Consider the following 23086-nt stretch of genomic DNA (forward strand, 5'->3'; position numbering starts at 1 on the left):
CATCATGTCTCATTGGGTTGCGTGACAACCAACATTAGAAAGGCTCCAAGGAAATGCAATTTCATGTGCAACTTTAAAAGGGTTATAGGGATGTGCTACAATGATGATTAAAGTACCAACTGTAAACCGATCATATTCAAATTTCCTTCTTGTGCAACTACACCTTTGAGGAGATCAATTGTCTTGTATAGTATATAAATGATGTAAAAGTCCACCATATTTACATTCAAGTATCAATGTGACATCTTGGAAATTATAAGGATTATAACTAGAGTTTGGTATTCAAAAATTGGAAATCTAGGGTTTTACATGAAAAATAATGTAGTATAAGTGTCACCAAACATAACCTACATTGAAATTTCATTTATAGAAGTGTCTAGCATAGATCTTTACTTTTACATAGATTAAGGAGATTGTTTTGCCAAAAATGTGAAATTTGAAATTCAAATTAGAAAGTGACAAGCGTACAATTTTGTACTTGGTTTGATATAGAATACAAGTTAGATCAAGGTAGAAACAACTAAATGGAGGTATATGATTAGAGAAGTGTGATAGTTAGGTAGTTAAAATGAATTTAGTGTTGTGTCTATTGTGAATAGACTATTCAATGATAAATGTATAGAGATATTTGTGCTTAGAAATAGATAATGAGGCTAGTACAATGAGCCCAAATTCACACAACATTGTGTCATTTGTGTTAATATATTAGCTCAAAATAGGGATAAAATTAAATGAGAAATGACATGGGTATGCAAATTTTTCCATTATGCTATTGTACAATTAACTTTACGTATGCTATGCACACACATTTTGGCCAAGAAGTGATATTTTAAGAATTTTATCTTTTTCACATGTTGATTTTGCAAATTTATTTAATATGATAAATAATTTATCTTTTAAAAAATATACATATCACCCTAACATTTAAATAAACCAGCAAAACAATAAAAGTAAGTACTATATAGTGTAAAACATAATTACCAAATCAAACACTTGTACATTTACGTCCTCATAATATGCATCTCTTTTTTTATAAAACCTTACAACATGCATTTTTGTTATAATATGAATTTAATTTATAAAGGAAGTGCACTTTTGTATGAAAGCTAATTGAAACTCAAATTTAATTATTCTTGTAAATTTTATTACAATGTGCTATCTTGGAAAGTATTTATATTCATAAGATGTAAGAGGTAAAATTGAAATTACAATTTCACACTTTATCAAATACATTAGCATGTTTGGTATTATTTAGTTCTAGATGATAAATGAATGAAAGTACAACTAGTGTTCCAATTATTTCAGCATGGTCTTGTCAAAATTTTTAGAGATTGTACGTTCTTGAAGGATATGAATTCCCATATACCTGCACATATTGCATGATCAATATGTACCGTTAATGTTATATAATGAGAGAATTAAAAAATAAATAATCTAATTAAATTATTAAGCTAAATAAATACCTTTCAAGCATCATGGTTTTGGCTTGTGGGCTGGTACCAAAGGGAATCCTTATAGATCGAGCCATCCACAACCCTGAGATTATCAACACCTTTCACCATATATCTTTTATTAACCACTAAACCAGCTTGACAACTTCCATCATAATGGTAAAATGTCCCCAGTGCTTCTTTTCAGAGCTTGGCCAAGGCATCATCATTTGATTGATTCTTTGGTAATGCTATTCTGAGGAATTGAAGTGTTTCCAGAAATTTCCACTATCAATAAATGCAAACTCTTGAATAGAAGATGACATACTTAGATTAACCATTACTTTTATACCTTTCACACATTTTTGTAGATCAAGAGAGTGCGAATAGTAGCTGTAACGAACATAGGGATTATCTTGAGGATCTACACTTTTCAGCCAAAGGTCACCCCTTGATAAGGGAAATGCCAACTTAATATCAAGAACAACTAAATATTGTGTATTTGTGCCATTATTCCATTGGATAAGGCTACCACTTTCGATGTAATTTTATGAATTGTCTAAAATCCCCACTACTTGTGTATAAGAATATTCAAGTGGGTTTGAGGATACTATAGTGAAGCCATCACTAGGATTATCTAGAACTTTTTTGAGATTTAAAGAATTTTACGTCGGCCTCCGCTTAAAATGATTTCAAGCTCACGGACAAATAAATATAAATAGACTATTCCCTTGTATAATGAGCACAACTCTTGATGTAGAGTTGTGAATTGTCTACAATGCCCATTGCCGATGTATAAGCAAATTCAAGTGGTTTTCGAGATTCTATAGTGAATCTTGTACTTGTATTATCTTGAACATGTTTTCTTATTGAAGGCAAATCTAAAAGAATTGTAATATTGAATTTTTAAAGTTGTTTTCTTGGACTGATTTTACTTAAGATTTGAATTTATGGGCTACCTATGCTTCTTGTTGGCAAAATCACCTCACTATTGGTCTACGATTGATTAGGTGACCTCTTAAGGGCATGTTTGGCCCACCATGAACCTGCACATACCCAACTACCTTTGGTCAATGCAGAGTTTTGACCACAAAACAATGATAGTGATAACATGATGTATTATACTATCCTGTAACATTGTGTCACTAACACGATGTATTATGTATTACTGCAACTACACTTTTTCTGAGCCAGGCCAGTTTGTCCAATGCCTTCACCACTTTATGACCCATGTCTTCTTTGTCTAATTCCACGACCAAGAAAAATCCCAATTGTCTTCTTTGTGTCCTTAGACTAAATGCCTTTACTAGCTACATGCTTGTACAACTTGCACACATACAATCAAATCTACTCAACTAATTGCTAGTATGATACAACACCATCTCAATGAATCTAATCTTCCTCTGGGGCACTTATCCTCCTACATCTCCACCCACTACTATATCTGTTCACATCAATGACAATTCAATGCCAACACTTCTAACTCATCATCGGAAATAGCAACATCATCTTTAACATAATAGGATTTCTTATTGAATTTTCTTTATTTTCTTTAAACTTTTGTGTTGCTCCTCTATTTGGACATCTAGATGCATAATGACCAATCTTTCCACACTTAAAAAATTTAAGAGGTAACACACCTTTATACTTGTTGGTTCCTCTCTTTAGCTTTCTTACAAATTTTTGCTTCCATTTCATCCAGGATCTCATCACCTGAATTTTCATCCATATCTTTCGGGGTTTAAAAGGCTATCTCAGTTATTGCTTTGTCTTTGCCAAACTTCCTCATCTCGAATGTAGTCAAGGTGCCATACAATCATTCCCTGGTGAACTTGGAGGGATCATAAGTTTCTTCAATGGAAGAAATCTTATCATTGTAACACTCTAGTAAAGTCCTCATAATATTTTCCATCATATCCTTATCATCGAAGGTGTCGCTAAGATCTTTGATGTCATTCACTACACCGTCAACATTTTGAAAATAACTTGTTATGTCTTCACCTTCTTTCATCCTTAAGTTCTCATATCTGCCTTTAGCAGTATGCATGTTAGCTAGTTTATCTCTGTAATTTCCTTCATAGCCATGTTTTTCAATCATTTCCAAAATTCATAAGCACTATCGAATGGAACAACCTTCACCAATTTAGTTTAGATAGAGCATTAAAGATAGCATACATTTCTTGTTCATTTTCTTCAGAGGCTTCAATATCACTTTCTAGGAACCAAAGTCTTGATACGAATTGTGATGCAACGATGCAGGATATGGGATACTCAATGATGATAAAAAATAAAATTTATAAATTCTTGAAACATAAAATATAAAGTTTAAGAACTCTTGAAACCACAACATAAGAAGAAAATGTTAAAAAATATTTAGCAGGCTTTCGAGTATGTGGACCCCTTGTATTTTCCTTTATTTTGTTGTTGGCTAGATATTAATTTGCATATAATTCTCTCCTAGTGTTGGTTTCTTTTTTGTTAAGGATTTTGAGGTCCCTTCAAGACCCATTTTACTCTAATAAAAAATATAGGAATAAAATATAATTTTTTTCACTTAATTTTTGGGGTTTAGATATTTGGGATACCTCATGTCATTGGGAATGAGAATTGACAATGTCTAGTAGCTTGCCAAAAAATTGAAATGGTGAGAAAGGATGTAGAAAATGGGGAAACAATTCTTAGTGGTCAAAGAAATTGTAGAAGGTTAAATCTGAAATCCCATAGACAAGAATTGATTATGGATAATGAATTTAAAAGTAAGGATTCCAAAAAATAAAGAAAACAATTCTATTAAATTGAAAATTTGGCACAAAATATATGAAGACAAGAGAAACTCGCATAAGTTTTCATTCAATGGGTGAAAGGAAAGAATTTACTCTATATAAAACATAGTCTAAAAATTACAATACAAAGCAACCATATTTTACTAATAAGGGTTCAAGGATCAAGAGGGCTCGGGCAGTTTAGGAAAAAATAGTCTAAAGGTTCAAATTCTACAAAATTGAAGAATTAGGAAGTTGAAAGAAATGACTTGGAAAAGGAAAAATAACTTAGAAAATTTTAAAACTTTATGGATAACCAGATGTAGGTACTAGTAAAATAAAGAAACACATTCAAATCTAAAGACACACATAGAATCTCGTCCAAGGCTATAAATTGACTAAATCACTCATACTTTAAATATTATTTCTCTTCCCTATTTCTTTTGAAAATAAAACAATGTAGAATTAAATATTTGAAGGAAAAGAAATTGTCAAGATTTTGCATGAGATATATTTAAGGGCAATGTTAATAAATCTTTGGCTTCTAATGGTATTTTTCATTTTATTTCATTTGTGTTTCCTCTTAGTACAAAGGACTATCATTCACATGTAGGGCTACCTTAAGTATATTTCCTTTTATCACAAAGTGTGTAATGGAATCATTTTATTTGACATGTACACTAGATTAAATGTTTGCTTATTTAAACATAATGTAATATTCAATGTTTGTTTTATTTTATAAGCATACATTCAATTTGGGATTCTGTTGAGGCACATATTTATCATATAAATATGCTCAGGTCTAGAACTTAGCAAATTTGAACATATTTTATCCCTATCCGTGGCATTAAGAAATGAAGAAATTATTGTAAACGACCTACCTCTATCAAAGACAAGTTGGATGAAAGAGTCAATCTCCATCAAACTAAATCCATCTATAATATAGTTGCCAAAAAAATAATTTTTTTTGCATGGACTTGTAACCTTATAAACTATTCCCAAGAGGAAAATATTAAATTTACTATGTGGAACACCATTGCGATCCAATTATAAGTATAGGGATCCTCTTCCTTGAAAACGTGTTTCTCGTTTTTTTGTGACGTTCCATTGACCCATATATATATATCTGTGCGTGTGTGCGTGTGTGTAATTAAGCATTCAAATTTTATTCTAAAATTTCTTAAAAAATATATCATGTTAATATTTATAAAAATAAAAATTATAAACATAACTTACGTTAAAATTTCTTCATTATTTTAAGTTAATTTGAAATTTAAAATATAAATATCACTTTTAGCTTGTGAAGTTGGCAATTCCTTCATAAATGCATCTAGCGTAGATCTTTACTTTTACATGGACAAAGGAGGTTGATTTACCAAAAATATGAAATTTTAAATTCAAATTGGAAAGAGACAAGTTTACAATTATATACTTGCCTTGATATAGAATATAAGTTAGATCTAGGTAGAAAGAACCAAAATGGAGGTATATGTTTAGAGAAGTGAGATAACAATGTAGGTAAAATGAATTTAGTGGCGTGTCTATTGTTAATATATTATTTAATGCTAAGTTTATATAGATATTTGTGTTTACAAATAGGTCATGAGGCTAGTAAAATAAGCCCAAATTCACACACTATTGTGTCATTTGCGATTGGGTATTTGTATTAATAAATTTTTTCAAAATAGGCATAAAACTAAATGACAAATGGCATGGGTATGCAGAATTTGTGATCATACTATTGTACAATTCATTTTAGTTATGTTATGCACAAACATTTTGGCCAAGAAGTGATATTGTAATAATTTTATCCTTTTCACATGTTCATTTCTTAAATTTATTTAACATGATTTTCTTAAAAAATATACATCTCACCATAACGTATAATTAAACCAACAAAACAAAAAAAGAAGTACTATATAGTGTAAAAAATAAATACCAAATTAAACACTTCCACATTTACATCATCATATAACAATAAATTATAAGAAAAATTATGTATTCCTTTATTTATAAAACCTTGGAACATGTATTTTTGTTATAATATCAATTCAATTAAAAAAGAAAGTGCACTTTTGTATGAAAGTTAATCAAAGCTCAAATTAAATTTATTCTTGTAAATTTCATAACAATGTGCTATCTTGGAAAATATTTATGTTGATAGGAAATAAGAGGTAAAATTGAATTATTTACAATTTCACACTTTATCAAAAACATTACCATGTTTGGTATTATTTAGTTCTATGATAAATGAATGTGAGCACAACAAGCGTGCCAATTATTTCAGCATGGTCTTCTCATAGTTTTAAGAGATTGTGCGTTCTTGAAGGATATGAATTCCCATATACCTGCACATATTGCATGATCAAAATGTATTGTTAATGTTATATTTTGTGAGAATCGAAAAAGAAATAATGCAATAAAATTTTTAATAAAAATAAATACCTTCCAAGCATCATGGTTGTGGCTTGTGGGTTGGTACCAGGGGAATCCTTATAAATTGAGCCATCCACAACTCTGAGATTATCAACACCTTTCACCAGATATCTTTCATTAACCACTAAACCAGCTTGACAACCTCCATGATAATGGTTAAATGTCCCTAGTGCCTCTTTGCAAAGCTTCGCCAAGGCATCATCATTTGATTGATTCTTTGGTAATGCTCTTCCAAGGAATTGGAGTGTTTTGGAATTTCCACTATCAGTAAATGCAAACTCTTGGATAGAAGATGACATACTCAGATTAACCATTACTTTTATACCTTTCACACATCTTTGTAGATCAAGAGAGTGTGAATAGTAGTTGTAACGAACATAGGGGTTATCTTGAGGGTCTACGCTTTTAAGCCAAAGATCACCCCTTGATAAGGGAAATGCCAACTTAATATCAAGAACACCTAAATATTGTGTATTTGTACCATTATTCCGTTGGACAAGGCTACCACTTTCGATGTAATTTTGTGAATTGTCTAAAATGCCCGCTAATTGTGAATAAGAATCTTCAAGTGGTTTTGAGGATACCATAGTAAAGGCTGCACTAGGATTATCTTGAACTTGTTTACCTACAAAAGGTGAATCTAAAAGAGCAGGAATATTCATTTCTTTGAGTTGTCTTTTTGGACCAATTCCGCTTAAGAGGAGAAGTTGAGTGCTACCTATGCTTCCTGCTGACAAAATCACCTCACTATTGATTGACAATTGGTTAAGTGAAATTTGATAAATGAGACCATCATTATTGCTTCTGAACTCCACTCCGCTAGCCTTTGGCTTTCCTGCAATATAGATTGTTGATAATATCACATGCATACACATAGATAGATATATGAAATATATTTCTGAATATTTTGTAAAAGAATAAAAGGAATACTCATCAAAGTAAAGTAGGGTAGGGGAATTCTGAAAGGAAAATATGAATTGGTACCTGATCCGAAACTGAAGAGTATTCTGCTGGCAGTAGCATTGAGAAGAACTACAATATTTTCTGGATTTGCATACTGGAGTAGATCTGCGGCTGTATGTCTCTTTCCATTCTCGTCAAAGATTGAGCCACTGATCTTGGTGCCAACCAAATGATCGAAAGTGTGGCCGTTGTAAGGAAGAACTCCAGCTTGAAGAAGCCCATCCTTGGTAGCAGAATTCCAAGTAGAAAGCTTGTATTGTTGGAAGGCATTCAACCGTTCTACCCATTCATATGACTCATATACAAGTTTCTCATCCCACTTTATTTTCCGAATATATTCAGTGCTCGCCCTGCTGTAGACTCCACCGTTGATGGCTGATCCGCCTCCTAAAACTCTCGCCCGTACCAACTGCACTCCATCTTCTGAGACAAACCCCTGCGCTACGTTGGGATTAGTTGTGGGAGACCCTCTGAAATCCTCCACATCGGGAATTCCGTAAGGAGAGTCTCCCCTCTCCAATACTAAAACAGAGTAGTGCTGTGAGAGAGTTGCTGCCAGGGGACATCCCGCTGTACCTCCTCCAACCACAATGTAATCATATGATCTTGAAGCTGCCTTTTGAGCATCTGCTGTCATAAACGAATATGGGTACTCTGCAGTTGCACACAGAATCGTCAATGTCAAAAACAATCCTATGCTAAGAAACAACTATATTGATTCCAAACAGAAGTTTTTACCCACCCGGATTAGATGTTGCTGCTTCTGAACAGAATTGATGTGTAAACATCAGCAGGCATGAAATCAGAAGAAATAATTTCTCCATACTGAATGTGATTAACCAGTCTAATTCTTCTTCGAATGAATGTTTTGTGATGTATTTGCAATCGTTGCACCTATTTATAGATATTGTCTTTGAAATGGAATAAGAACAGTTCACGCGTATCTATCCATATGGATAGTATCGAGAATTTACTATGCATATTTATCCAAATTTTATATTGTCCTTGGTGGTTTTGTCAAACAAATCCCGTGATTGAAAAGTTCAAATTAGAAAATGAAATAAATTTTGTCAACCAATTATTGTTGAATTATCATCCCTCCACTGTCTTCGGTTTAATTAAAACAATAAAATAATGGACCATCTTGCAAAAGAGTCTTTTACCAAGTCCAGTCAAGGGCAAGTGGAAATGTAACATGTCTGTCTTGCAGCCTTGACGGTTTCATTCGTAATTTTATACATATTAACATATGGTCAACGTCTATCTACGTTTATACATATTAACATACGGTCAGCCAGACTTGTTGCAACACATATTGAATGCTCCAATTGTGCAAGATTCTCTTTCTACAAGAATTGATAATGCAAAGAGTCACCCTCAATTAAGATGTTTGAAATTTGAAAGGATTTAGTCAACAAGAGACCTTGGAGAAGGGCATGTGCTTCTGCCATATTATTATAACCATCCAGGAATGGAAGTACTGAAGCTACAAGAATATTTCCTTTATGATCCCTAATTACACACCCACCACCTGCTTTGCGTGCATTGTGTTTGGTTGCCCCATTAAAGTTTAACTTTAACTTCCCTTTCAGAGGACGAATCCAATTGATTTTTAATCTATCTATTGTTCTTTTGGGGGGTTGGAAAGAGCTTCCCGTAAAAGGGAGATTAATGTGTTCCTAGGATTGAAGGATTTTTTAATCCCAATCTGAAAACGAAGAGTTGATTGATTTGGATTTTGCTACATATGCATTTACTACTTTTGAAATAGAAGTTTCGATTTTCTACAAGACCAGAGATAAGCTTGAAGGTTGCTATCTAAAGATCCTCTTGTTTCTTTCCCACTAGGTGATCATAGGAGGGATGAATTTCCAGATGCAAGAAAAAAATGATTGATGATAGAGTGAAGGCCAATTTGTGAATATATCCCAGAGATTCTCTGATAAGGGATAAATCCAATTCGTTTTATTAATGATGTGAGCCCAACAGGACTGTGCAAAGGAACATTGTAATAGAAGGTGATCCACATCCTCTTGAGCCTATCCACAAAGAACACACCAAAAAGGATCAACAATCCCAAGTTTGATTAATTTGTCTTTTGTTAGAATCCTCCAAGCAAAGCATCCATCTTTAGGAAGGTCAACTTCAATCCAGCAGAATGAAAATGACCTTTGAGGTTGTGCTTGCTGCTCTTGACTGATAAGGGAGTTGTAACCTATTTTTACAGCTTCAACTCAATCTCAATACTTGGAGAATATGAGTTACGATTTGCGATTCCAAAATGCTCCAAAAGATTGATGGCATATATAATTTGAATTGTAAAGATGCTAAAATCAAATTATCAAAACTGAACTCTGAGGAAATAATGTAGGAGGCCTAATTGGCTGGCAAACTAGATGTTCACAACTAATAACTTACAAAAATTGAGGCTACACCATATATAATTTTTCATCCAAGTTCTCATTCAAGAAGACAGTTTTCACATCAATTTGATACATATTCTAACTAGATTGAATAGTTATAGATGAGAATATTTTTTGGGAACTGTAATGTCCACACATAGGACAATTATGCGAGTTAATTTAACTTATTGATAATTTATAATTAAAATATAATCCTATTGTTGCTATATAAATAGTTATAAGGTGAGGTTGTCCGTATAACTACGAGTGGTATCTTATCTTGTGAATGTTATAGATGGATTTTTTTTGATTGAGATAAACGGGTTTTACAGGGACCCGAAACCCAAAGTTAAAGAGCACAACAAACATAAGAAGTCGCTAACTAGTCTGTAACCAATGACATAACAACCACGGAAACAGTGGCCAAACCTACACAGCAAAAAAAAAAATAGAACAAGAAAAAACTTAAAGTTACTCACTCGACCAGAGATTACTTCATCTTTGAATTCTTCTGAGTCACCCTCTTATTGATGTCCTCGAGCTCATCCATGATGAAACTGGAGGTATTATTCTCCTGGTTCCTACTTCTAGTCCTTGTATAGGGACCTGTGTTGGTTTGAAGTCTCGTACCCGACAAGTTTGGTTCCTGGATTCTCTTCTTCTGTTTGATGTCAGAGGATGGAATGCTTGTGTTGGACTAAGCTCTTTGATCCGCTATCATCGCATTTACCTTTTTAAGACCCCGAGCACTGTTATTCATGGCTTCCCTACTGATATCCACCAGGTTCTTCAGATTACGCTTAATTTCTTATAAGCTAATCTCCAACTGACCAATCCTTGATTCCTGATTTGTTTTCATGGTCTTTACATCTTCTGTGAGTTCTTGTGTCATTCAGAGAAGTTTATTCGTCTTGCTTTCCATTGGCATCTCAGTGAAATTGTTAATGATTTCTTTAATTCCATCCTTTAACAAATTAATGTCCTTACTGACCCAAAGAAAGAAATTCTCCCTTCTTTTGAGAGTGCTGTTAAGGAGAGTACCAAAATAAGAATCTTTTTGGGTATCCCCCTTTTCCCCCCGTTCAACGTTAATGGGGATTTCCAGCTTTATTTCCTTTTGCTTTCCCTTGGTTTCCCAAGTTTTTCCAGTTTTAGACTTCTTCATATTTGGTGGCCCCGAATCTTGTATTTTGGGTTTTTATACTTACAGGTAGCCCTTCTGGGGTGTTTTTTTCTTCTGCTTCTTCCAGTGCTAGGTGTAATATTTCATTAGTGGCCCTCCTACTGAGAGGGATGACATATTAAATCATCTGAGACATTGAGTTCCCACCCGTCCATAGCCATACCAGACTCTTATTCGTCCATCTCCATATCTTACATATAATGAAAATCATTGTTTGACGAAGATTTGGGGGGTTTAATCGCTCGTGAGGGTTTAACCCCATGATCCTTTGCATATTCCATGATGAGCATGATTAGCCCCTCATTGGTGCAGTAGCACCTAGGCCTTGAAAGGCCTCATTAAAGTTTTTATGTTTTGTTTTGTTTTCAATGTTGTGTTAAGGTTGTATAAGGTCCAAGGGACCATTTGAAGTCATTATAAATCATATTTTAAGGCACTAAGCCATTTTTGTTCAATGTAGGTCCCTATAAGGTCCTAAGAAGGTCAAATATGGTCAAAGAATAGAAAATGCTCAAGGAAAGGTTGAAAATGATGTAATAAGGCTTATTTATCCTATTCTACTGTGTCTAAGCTGATACCAAGTAATTTAAAGTCCTTTGGTCAAGTTTTGTAAAGTTGTCAAAAAAAGTTGTTATGTTGACAAAAGTTGTCATTTCAAAAAATTGCAAAAAGGTTGTAAAGGGGAAGCCTAATGGTTATGATGGTTTGTGTTTTATTTATATCTATCAAAAGATGTTTTAAAAGGCTTATAAAACCAGGGATGGTCGAATCATGAGGGGTTGGTGTGTATTGAAAGAAGAAAATCAATAAAAGTTTGAGGTTTCCTGCAATTTTCTAAGTATTCTCAATGTGACAGTTTGATATCAGTTATTTTTTCTTCTTGGAAACTTATTAATTAGAATTTAAGATCACTTGAGAATGATATAGGGTTGAATCCACAGTATTTTTGTTTCGGTTTCATTTCTTTTCATTAAGTTTTGGAAGAGATATACAAATTTTTTTAAAAACTATTAAAAACTCTAGGTAGGGTAAACCATGACTTTGAAAATGTAATAAACCTCCTTTCCACATTGATCAAAGTATAATATTTGGTGGAATGGAGGAAAATAGAAATTATTTTCATTTTCTTTTGGTTTCAGGGTCTCAAGTTAAGGTTGGCACGTGCAAAATGATGTCAAAATGCTTATTTGACAATGGTACATACTGGTAAAACTCTAATTCCTGTGTGTTACAAATCTTTGTTATATTTTTTATGGAAGGATTATTTTTAAAATGTCACATTTATGGAAATAAAATTGAGTCTACTTTCAGTTTTTTCAATTCTGATGGAATTTAATGTAAAAATGAGCAAGTTATGATCATTTTTGTGAAAGCAGCCTGTTCAGAAAATGGTTTACCAGATCTATAGTTAGAAAATGTGTTGGTATAGATATGTATCGTCGAATAATGACCTGACACTTGGTGTATGGATATATTATGATGTTGTGAACAAAATTCCTTCTTACTAGAAAAATTCATCTCAAATGAGTCAATTTCTAAAAACCGCCATGTCTATGTGAGTTCTTGTCACTGCCACTACAAGAAGGTTGCGAAAAACTATTGTATGAATTTTTTATGTGATTGGTGACTATGTGTGGTCTCTTAATATCAAAATTATAATTCCAAAGTGTTCGAAGGTGTTGACGTGTAGAGTTTGGCATTGTGAGATGAGTTTATGGACAAGTTGCATCCTCATAGGGAAGTGGCTTGTGTGAGTAGGATATAAGGGTTTGGCAAAGTCTGAGTGTTTTTGAGTCTTAATTTGTCCTTAGACATGTGTAATTGGCCTAATGAAATGTATTCCGAGGATTGGATTGAGTTTGTGAAGTAGATGTTTACTTTTGGTGGTTTGTGTAGCCTATTGGTTTGAGAAAACCTATGTATTTGAGGTGTGTTTAGGTGAGTGTTGCTACAAAAGAAATTGATGTGTGTCTGAACCTGATATGGAGGGATGATTTTAGTCATGGACATGAGCCTTTGCATCACTCATGCAGAACAGGGTTATCACCATTTTTGGCATGATTCACCAAGCTATTTTCAAGAGAAGATAACAGATAGAAAGACAAAGAAATTCTTTTGTTGTGCCCTAAATGGTTTAATATCATAAAGTGGTAAGAGATAATATTGGCATAGCGTCTATCAAGAGTAATGTACCTCATAATCACTGCGGCCATCTCCGCCCAAAGTAATTTCAGTTCCTTCCTATTATAGTCGCCGTCCTTCATATTTTTCACCCATTTCCTCTCGCTATCTTTGTCAAAGAAAGCCGCAATGGCTTCTTTCACTGCCTTCCTTTCTCTATAGAAATTGTTGCCTTCCATCTACAAAGAAGATATCTCCATGATGAAGGTTTCATCAATTCTAAACTCCACTCCAAACGTCGTGAGGATGCCTTTCTCCGAACCATTCACAAAATCCTCTGTCACTTTCGGATCATTGCCATGAAGCGTCTCAAGATATGAAACAAGGACCCCATCAGTAATCTCCATCCATAGCCCTTTGTTCTTTTCCCATTTCTCATAGGAGGTAGGTTCCATTATGTTCTTGTCACCTCCCATTAGAAAGTTATCTTTGCAACAATGGAAACCCAACCAAAGCCGAGCAATGAAAAACCAGATACAAAACAAGGATATAGAAAACATGGTTTTGGAATTTGAACGAAAATCCCGTGAAAGATTTAATTCATTTGGCATTCTAAAATTATTAATGAGATATGATTGGCCAATGCATTCAGTGTCCTTTCTCATCAGTTGGCACAATTGTATCAGGAAAGTTTCCTTTCCCATCCACCATCACATGTCCACATAATCCACACCTATGTTAGCCAGGTGGTCCACTGGCCTATTACCTTCCCGATAAACATGGGAGATCATGAAATCATCAATTTTATTAATCATGATATGGCACTCTTGAATTAATTGATTTATGGTCCAGCTGGGCTCACTTTGCTCACTAACACACCTGATGATATTTAGAGAATCACTCTCGAGCCAGACTTTTTTGAACCCTTCTCTGATCACCATATGTAACCCAGTGTAAGAAGCTTTAGCTTCGATATAGTGGTTTGTCTAGGTGCCCAGTGGGATTGCCCCTACTGAAGCACCCCTACTGAAACAAGCCTACCATCATGGTCACAAGCTACTCCCCCTCAGCTAGCCGACCCAGGGTTACCTTTATCCACCCCATTGAATGTTATATATGTTGCAAGTAACTTCATAAAGACATTATTGTTAAGTCTATTCTTCACATATACGAGGTTAAAACCCAAACCTAGTAGTATGGAATCTATGAAGGAAAACATATAAGAAATACACAACCTACAATACTTGCAAAATAATATCAAAAATAAGAAAATGAAAATAGACAAAATAATGATTTTTCATATGCAAAATTGTTACCCCGAATACTTATACATAAAATGAAGAGGGTAAGTGGAAAATGTTCCTTAGCCTAATCCTCTATGATATTTTGAGTATCTCAAAACAAAGATTCCATGCTCATTTTGGATACAATGTGTTTCTTTCTTGCTTCCCTCTCCGTCTCTCTTAGACATTTTCCATTTGCCTTCTTGATTAGGAATCTATCACCATTTTTTTGCCTCCTACGTTGAACACAAATTCTCCTTGTTGAATATCAATGATGTCTATTTCTTTAGCATTCGTTTTCCAATCTTTTCTCACCTTTTGTGCTGGTTTTTTTGTGTGTTCATAAGCTATTTCTTTCCTTTATTCTAAACCACTTTGATAACTCCATGAAAGGGTTTTCAACACAACTCTCCAATAAATCTCCACCTTCCTAAAAGCTTCATTAATCTTAACCACTATTCCATCTCCTTGGATTTTGTCTAAAAATATATTTTGATTTCAGACACATTTTGGGATTGAAGTCTACCTTACCATTCTCTTTTAATGGACTTAGGGTACATTTCTTTCCATTTTTTGCATTCTCTCATCATATATTTAACTTCCACATTGCGATACCCCTCACAAGATTTCCTTAAACACTACATACCTTCATTTAAGTGATACTTTTGGACATTGTATTTGAGTATCATACCTAAAGATTGGAATCTTGCCAGATTTGGATTCTAATTGTAATTGCAGGATAATATAGCTAATTCATATGATCATATACACTTGAAACAACCTTTGATGAAATCTTACATAGTTAAAATGAGCTCTGCTACAATTCACTATTAGACAGATTATTCTTCTTAGAAAGTCCTTATACCCTCATCAAAAATTGATATGATGATGTGATTAGGAAGGATACCTTATGATGGTGTTAAGAGAACAAGCATCGTGAAGGCCAAATGAAGGTTCAATTACCTAGATAATAATTTTGATGTTGAGTCTTGAACGCTTGAAGAAATGAGATAGTTAATTTTTATGATGATGATTGTAAATAGAATGAATCTATTATTATTTCACCTATGGACCTTACAAGACTTAGCAATCCTTGATGAGTAGGCTCATGTTTACACTGCAATGCGAATCATTAGGATGATTACAGTTAATTATGGAATTAGATTGTCATAATTATATACATGTTTCCAATACCATGAGGATTATTAAATTGTTATGCTTGTTTCACGAAATAATATTTAATCGATTTCGTGCATTTTCCGAATACGATGTAGAATATCAAGTACTTCTTTGATTGCTTTATAAAATTTTAGGCAACGATCTTGTGCATGATCAGTTATGATCACCACAGTTAATTTGGATGCTTGAATTTTGTACTTGGGGAAAGGATTGCACTATATTTATTGTTAATGTGAATGCAATGATTAAATTTGTGTTATTCTTATTTTGGATACATTAACAGTTTGTGTAGTGTGCAGAAATTTATTCTGTGGGCCATGGAATTCAAAGACTAACCATAGACCCCATGTGAACATAGTAAGGAAAAGATGTTGTCGATTTGGAGGGGAAATACCTCATTTATGTTGTGGAAATATGTTCATAATGTGATACTTAAATGAATGTTATTAAGTTTCTCGTGAGATCAAGTGTGGTAAACTAGTGGGTCATGTCCTTGTAATGGTGAGATTTGCCTCTTTAAGATTGCCAAGGTGTAGATGTGTGAATCATCATGTGCCAAGTGTCTTAACAAGTGCAATTTTCTAGTCAACTAAAAATAACACCCCTTAATTTTGATGGATGTCCATACCTTGTTCTAAAGCTCCCATTTTGGCATAGGCTATGTTTCAAGTTTTACAAAGGAAATAAATGATGAAACAAAAAACAAAGTAATAAGAGCCTAAAATTGTACACCATATACCAAAAAGAAGGAAGACTCAATATAAGAAATACTCAAGTTTCGTGTGCAAAAGAATAAGTCGAAAGAAAAGAAAGTTGTAGAGCATCAAATGGTGAAAATTCCACCATAACCACATGTTAATAAGTATGAATGGGTTATAAGGAAATGACAAAAACAAGAATAATATTAGGAACATGAATTGACTAAATAGATGATTTTGTTGGCCATATAAAGATGATCTATAAGATGAGACAACATATATTGTGTTAAAGGGGGCACCCAAATTGTTTTTTAATGGATTATAAGCATTATGAGCATCACTTAAGCTTATATCCATATATACCTATCACTTACATTTCCTTTCTACCTTTATATCTTTTTTATTTTTCCTATTTACTTTTTCATTTTAGACTTTTCTTACTTACCATAGGTTTATTGTGCTTTAATGCCCATGTCACTTTCTATATTTTTTCACACACTTGGTCTTCCCCAGTTGAGGTGTCTTAGGGGGATTGATTTTGGCTAAAAGGTTTCTTTGAATTTTTTCTTATTCACATATTTTTCCATATATTTAATTTGTAGACATTTCCCTCTTGCCTTTATCCACCAGCTAGGTTGGTCACACATTTTCACCTTAAAATTTTTATATCCACTCTTGGTTTTTACATATATTATCACTAAATTACCACTATATTTTATTATATTTCCTTATCATAGTTCATGTTTGCGTTGATTCACCTATATATTCTATGTATCCCATTTTACTACAAGGCCTACACCTTCCCATTATTGATTAGTTTGTAGGCTTTGACCCTATATTGTTAAATCATGTTTTTTAGAGCTTGAATACTAATCCCATGTTGATATCACTTATAAAGTCACTTAAATCGGTCCTACATCTCTATACCAAGATTATTTATAATTTACATTTTTATTCTAGATTGATACATTCAACTTGTAGAGTCACTTATTGACCCTACTTTATTATATCACTATTCTGTATAAGTGTATCCTTTATACCATTTGCATTCCACTTGACATATCTTTGGCATTAATCCATTCATTGGGGAAAAATCATACCTTCCCTCTAGTTTCATATTCAAGGTCACATCCTTACATTTAGGGGCATCATGTCTTCCTCTTTATTCCATTCTTGGATTTATATTCATACATTTTTCACATTGGAGACATCATGCATCTCACATGACATCTTTTACCATGGGTTCCTTACACATTAGGGGTATCACTCGATCCCTTGCACATTACTTTGTTCCTACCTACATTAAATGTGTTAAGTACAAAAGGTTGTCAACCAACTGCTGATACAATGTAGCGTCAATTGATGGACTAGTACAACTGGTAGACAACACAATACCTAACTGAAAATGGAGTAGGGATTGGCTTGCAATAAACCATCCAAAATCTTTGAAGAAAATCAAGAGCATACTTCTATTGAAAGGTAGAAATAGTTGCAGAAGATTGATGAACTTGGAGACCAAGGAAGTAATGCAATAGACAAAGGTCAGACATGTCAAAAAACTCCATCAAAGCTTGTTAAGTATCTTCAATCATGATAAGAGAACTCTATGTGAGAATCAAGTCATCCACATAGAGAACAAGAATGAGAAGTTTTACCCATGCCTTTGAATGTAAATTGTGGGATTAGAGTGACACCTAGTAAATCTGGAAGCAAGCAAGAAACTGTCTATCTTCACATACCAAGCTCTATTAGATTGTTTGAGACCATATAATGAATAATGTATTCTAAAAACAAGATAAGAATCCCTCACAAAGCCCAAAGACTCCTTTATACATGTCTCCCCCTGAAGATCACCATGTAGGAAAGTACTCTTCACCTCCAATTGATACACTAACCAACCCTAATATGCAACAATGAAAAGTTCATGATGAGTGGAATCCATCTTGGCTATAGGAGCAAAGGTCTCAAAATAATCAAAACCCTCAACCCGAGAAAATATAAGCTTACTTTTGAGATTAGAGTGACTGAAAAAGTTAAATTTATCCTTTATTTTATCTTATTAGACACCAAAGGGAAAACTTATAAGGGTTTGAAGATTAATTTTTTTAAATCTAACATACTAATAATTTCTAGCATATTTTGAGGCCAAATGAAGTATGTCATTAAAACGAAAAGGGCCAAAAATCCTTGTTATTATTAAATTTGTCTAATTTAGATAAAATTTTCTTGAAAGAAAAATATCTACTCCTAAGTTGCATCACTTCCTTTGTGAATTGTGCTTTATAGTCTGAGCAAAAAATATTTCGGGTTTACTTATGGTTTTTTTGAAGGCATGTTGTTTTCATTTCTCATTTGTTTTTACCTCTAAGATAACCACCTTAGTCAAGTATAATGCCAAAAGTGCAAGGTAGAAACTCGTTCCTATTTGTTGGCCTCTAACTCTTTATTGTCTAATGATGATTCTTACCCATATATTCTAGCTCAACATATATATCCCTAGGTCTAGGTCTTGTGTGCATTATTTAAAGTTGCAAGGTATACAATTTTGAGAGCCAATATATTTAAAATGGTCAACTTAGAAGAACTTAGCGCTTATACTCCAATAATTTCTCCAATTTATTTTTAAATAACACGTCCTAATGATAAACAAAAATTAAACTCAAGATAAATTAGTTCTCCAATGCACAGACTCAACTAATCTAAATTTGCCAATTATAAAAAAGATCAGATAACATACAAAATTGGTGTGCAAGGAATTATAAATTTATAAAAGAATCCTTAATTAACTTGTAAAATCTTGAATTATTTACACATAATAATTTTAAATTTAGTTACATAAAAAATTCTCTTCATCATTATATCTAAAAATAAAAATTATTATCCCTCCATTCAATTTAAAAGAAAAAAAAAACATTAATTGTTTTATACATTTTTATGATTATTTGATCATATAGATTTATTTACTTAGCCTAAATTAACTTAATGAAAGGGAAAGAGACAAAATATGGGAAGAAAATCTGGCGGCATGTTTACTACCTTCCTTTAATCCATATAATCTGCCATTTCATTGTGACTTCACTGCAAACCGTTATACTCTTTTGTTACTCAAATGATTTGTTTTGAGTTGCATTTTTTGACACAAATTATTCATCATCTGCATGAAGTGCAAATATTGTAAAAAGATGTCCAAAGGAAAGACATCAATAGCAATAGGGAAAAGGTGTCAAAACAAAGTTAAAACATGTGGATAAATGGTTGAGGGGATGGCTCTGACATGTGGATAATGTAGAATTTTGCAGCTATCCCTGCAAAATAAAATAGATCTAGCAGAAAAGAGAGAAGCAAAACTTGCAAGCAAAATAGAGAAGAAAATCAAAACTGAATGAATGCAATCATCTTCATTTACATTATTTGTATGAATTACAAATGATATATAAATCACGGGAGCAGAAATTATGCATGAGATGCATGAAATTTATGAAGATGTGAAAGACTTTAACTAAAATTACGAGGTAGATGCTAAGTTAGAACTCTTTAGTTAGCTTACATGCACAACTCGTATGTAACGTTTGTTCTCCGTAAATCACAGCTAGAACATAAAGTTTACTGTGCGCTAACCCCACGCCCACCCCCACCCCCTTAAGTCTAATTATAGATATTGTGTTTGAAATAAAAATAGAAAAGTTCACGCGTATCTATCCATATGGATAGTATCAAGAATTGACTATGCATATTTATCCAAATTTTATATTGTCCTTGGTGGTTTTGTCAACAAAATCCTGTATTCGAAAACTTCAAATAAATTTGTCGACCAATTATTGTTTAATTGTCATCGCTCCGCTATTTTCCGGTGAAGGCAAATTAAAATTTGGAAGGAAATAATATACTATAATGGACCGTTTCCATAAGAGTCTTTGAACAAGTCCTGTCAAAAACAGTGGAAATCCAACATGGCTGGACCGTTTCATTCGTAATAATTATATGGTTTGACTGCGCAATTTTGTCAATGACAATCCTTCTACATCTTCATACTCACCAACTCACAAAAGCATTTAATTTGTTTGAAAAATATTCTGGTGGAAGACATTTTTATCATATGCCCGCAAGTCAAATACAAAGTAATTTTAATTGACATTGATTGTTATCATGAGATGATAGTCACGTAGTGTAGAATGATAAATGGGAAGATCTAGTACGATTTGAAGCATTCTACGTCAGCCTCTGCTTAAAACGATCTCAAGCTCACGGGCAAATAAATATAAATAGTCTATTCCCTTGTATAATGAGCTACGTTACCTTACGTCAGCGGAATGTTTTATATTTGTGGCATCACTTTGTTAGATAAAGCTACCACTCCTGATTTAGAGTTGTGAATTGTCTACAATGTCCGCTATCCATGTAAAAGCAAATTCAAGTGGTTTTCGGGATTCTATAGCAAATCTTGTATTTGTATTATCTTGAACATGTTTTTCTATTGAAGGTAAATCTAAAAGAATTGTAATATTCAATTTTTTAAGTCGTTTTTTTGGATTTAATTTACGTTAGAGGATAAATTATGGGCTACCTATACTTCTTGTCGGCAAAATCACCTCACTATTGGTCTTCAATTGATTAAGTGACACTTGATAAGCTAGGGCATCATTAATTCTCGTGCACTCCATGCTAGTAGCCTTAATCTTTCTTGCAATATAGATTCTACATAGTATTATTTTTTACAAAGATAAATTTATGAAGATAAAAGATTCCACTGTGAAAATCGTCTGTAAAGTATAATGGATTTGACTTCTTACCTACCAATATTTATAAAAGATGGAATGAAATACTAACCTAAGTATTAACAAAAAAGAAGATGTTGAAAAAAATAATATAACAATTATTTTATTTAAATATCAAGAAAATTTAAACACCTAATTATCACTTTTGTTCACAAAAAACTAAATATTATCAATGATTTTTCAAATATTAAATTATTTGTAATTTAAATGAAATAAAGGACTTCTCCAAGGTGTGATACATTGCACTCAACTATCGATTAATCAAACAAAGAACCTTGATCATAATTTCTTTTTTATATATCATAATTTTAATAGCCAATTTTGTTTTATTTTTCACTATCTCCCAAAGTAATGATATGATTTCCTTTTTCAAATGTGACATACTTGAACAAGAAGAATAAGAAATCTCAATTACTATGTGTACACATTCCAAATCCACTTACAAATTTCCTAAAATTAATTATTCTCATTTTGGGAGCTAACTTCCTTTATTGGGTGGAAGAGTTAGTGCAAATGCCACCCTAGCTCCATAGACATCCGTAGGGAAAACAATCTATTTATTACACCCAAACTATATTATGTGTCAGAAATTAATTCCTTGCATGGGAAAATAATAGTTTGGAATGCATTCACATTATACAATAAGACTAGAGGTTTACTCACATAACATATAGCAATAGCTTTATCAATTTCATACAAAATATACAAAATAATCATTCAGCAGCAAAGCTTACATGCTACATTATATTCTGTTATTTTAAACAAAATTTTTATTTGGACAATTCATGGACTAAACTCACCATTTTACTTTTCTCTCTATATCTCTATGATATGAAAATACCTTTACAGTTAGAAAACAAATAACTTTTGCCCTTTTTTTTTCAGCATTTTTTAATGGTTTTTCAAATCATTTTTTTTCATATTTAATTCCCTTATTTTTTGATAAAATCTTATACTTTTAATTTGTCAACTCTTTCACCAAAAATTCTTTTGGGCTATGGATCATGAAACAATGCTTTCCTATTCTTCCACGCAGCATCCATTTGTGTCCTCGATGACATGCCAACAAAGATCACAGTTATTCAATACGAATGGAGCCATATGAATAATTCATGCCAGTTATTTGAATTCGGTAAGTATTTTCGAGCATATGATATAGTTCACAATACCATTCATATTAATTTTACTAGCATTCCAAAAATCGTCTCTATTCAAACAGCCCATGACGATCTAATAAAAAAGTAATGAAATATAGCCAACTTAGTGACAGTACATTTAGCTGCTGCTTGCACAGTACCTGATATACTTCACAGTACCATTCATATTAATTTTACTAGCATTCCAAAAAATTTCTCTATTCAAACGGCCCATGACGATCTAATAAAAAAGTAATGAAATCTAGCCATCTTAGTGCCAGGACATTTAGCTGCTGCTTGCACAGTACCTGGGCGATGAATATGGGAGGAAAACTGCCTTGTTCTGATACTTCCCTTTGCAGTTACAATATGCTTTGGCAATTTCTCGGCTATAATGATTTCACTACAACCTTTTAAAGGAAATCTACTTAACTACATTATTTCATAAAATATAAACATATTTTAGTACCCTTAATGAATAAATAAAAAACAAGCTTGATTTGAAATTTAAGAAAGTGACCAGGACCAAGTGGTTTAGCCATTAAATTGGTGCTTTGCTTCTTAGAACAAAAAATAGAGAAATGTCTTCATAGTCCATTAGTTGTCCAATATAGTGACGGTGAATCTTAATATGTTTGGTTGAAGTAGAGGATTACTCAAAAATGTTAGTAATCTTTGATTATCATAGAGAATCAAAGTATGTCGAGGCAATTGTAAA

General features: G+C 32.9%; 1 protein-coding gene across 1 annotated transcript; it reads right to left on the minus strand.

Annotated features, from left to right (window-relative positions):
• Positions 1-6497: 6497 nt before the first annotated feature.
• LOC131862540 (protein HOTHEAD-like) lies at positions 6498-13536 on the minus strand. The gene is made up of 6 exons (XM_059215015.1): positions 13370-13536; positions 10403-10422; positions 8334-8354; positions 7613-8245; positions 6638-7463; positions 6498-6540 (listed from the first exon to the last, which is right to left on the minus strand). Exons 1-6 carry the CDS (start codon positions 13534-13536, stop codon positions 6498-6500), a joined length of 1710 nt encoding a protein of 569 aa, XP_059070998.1.
• Between the last annotated feature and the right edge of the window lie 9550 nt (positions 13537-23086).

This window comes from Cryptomeria japonica, unplaced genomic scaffold (assembly GCF_030272615.1).
Source record: "Cryptomeria japonica unplaced genomic scaffold, Sugi_1.0 HiC_scaffold_44, whole genome shotgun sequence".
In the NCBI taxonomy this organism is placed as follows: Eukaryota; Viridiplantae; Streptophyta; class Pinopsida; order Cupressales; family Cupressaceae; genus Cryptomeria; species Cryptomeria japonica.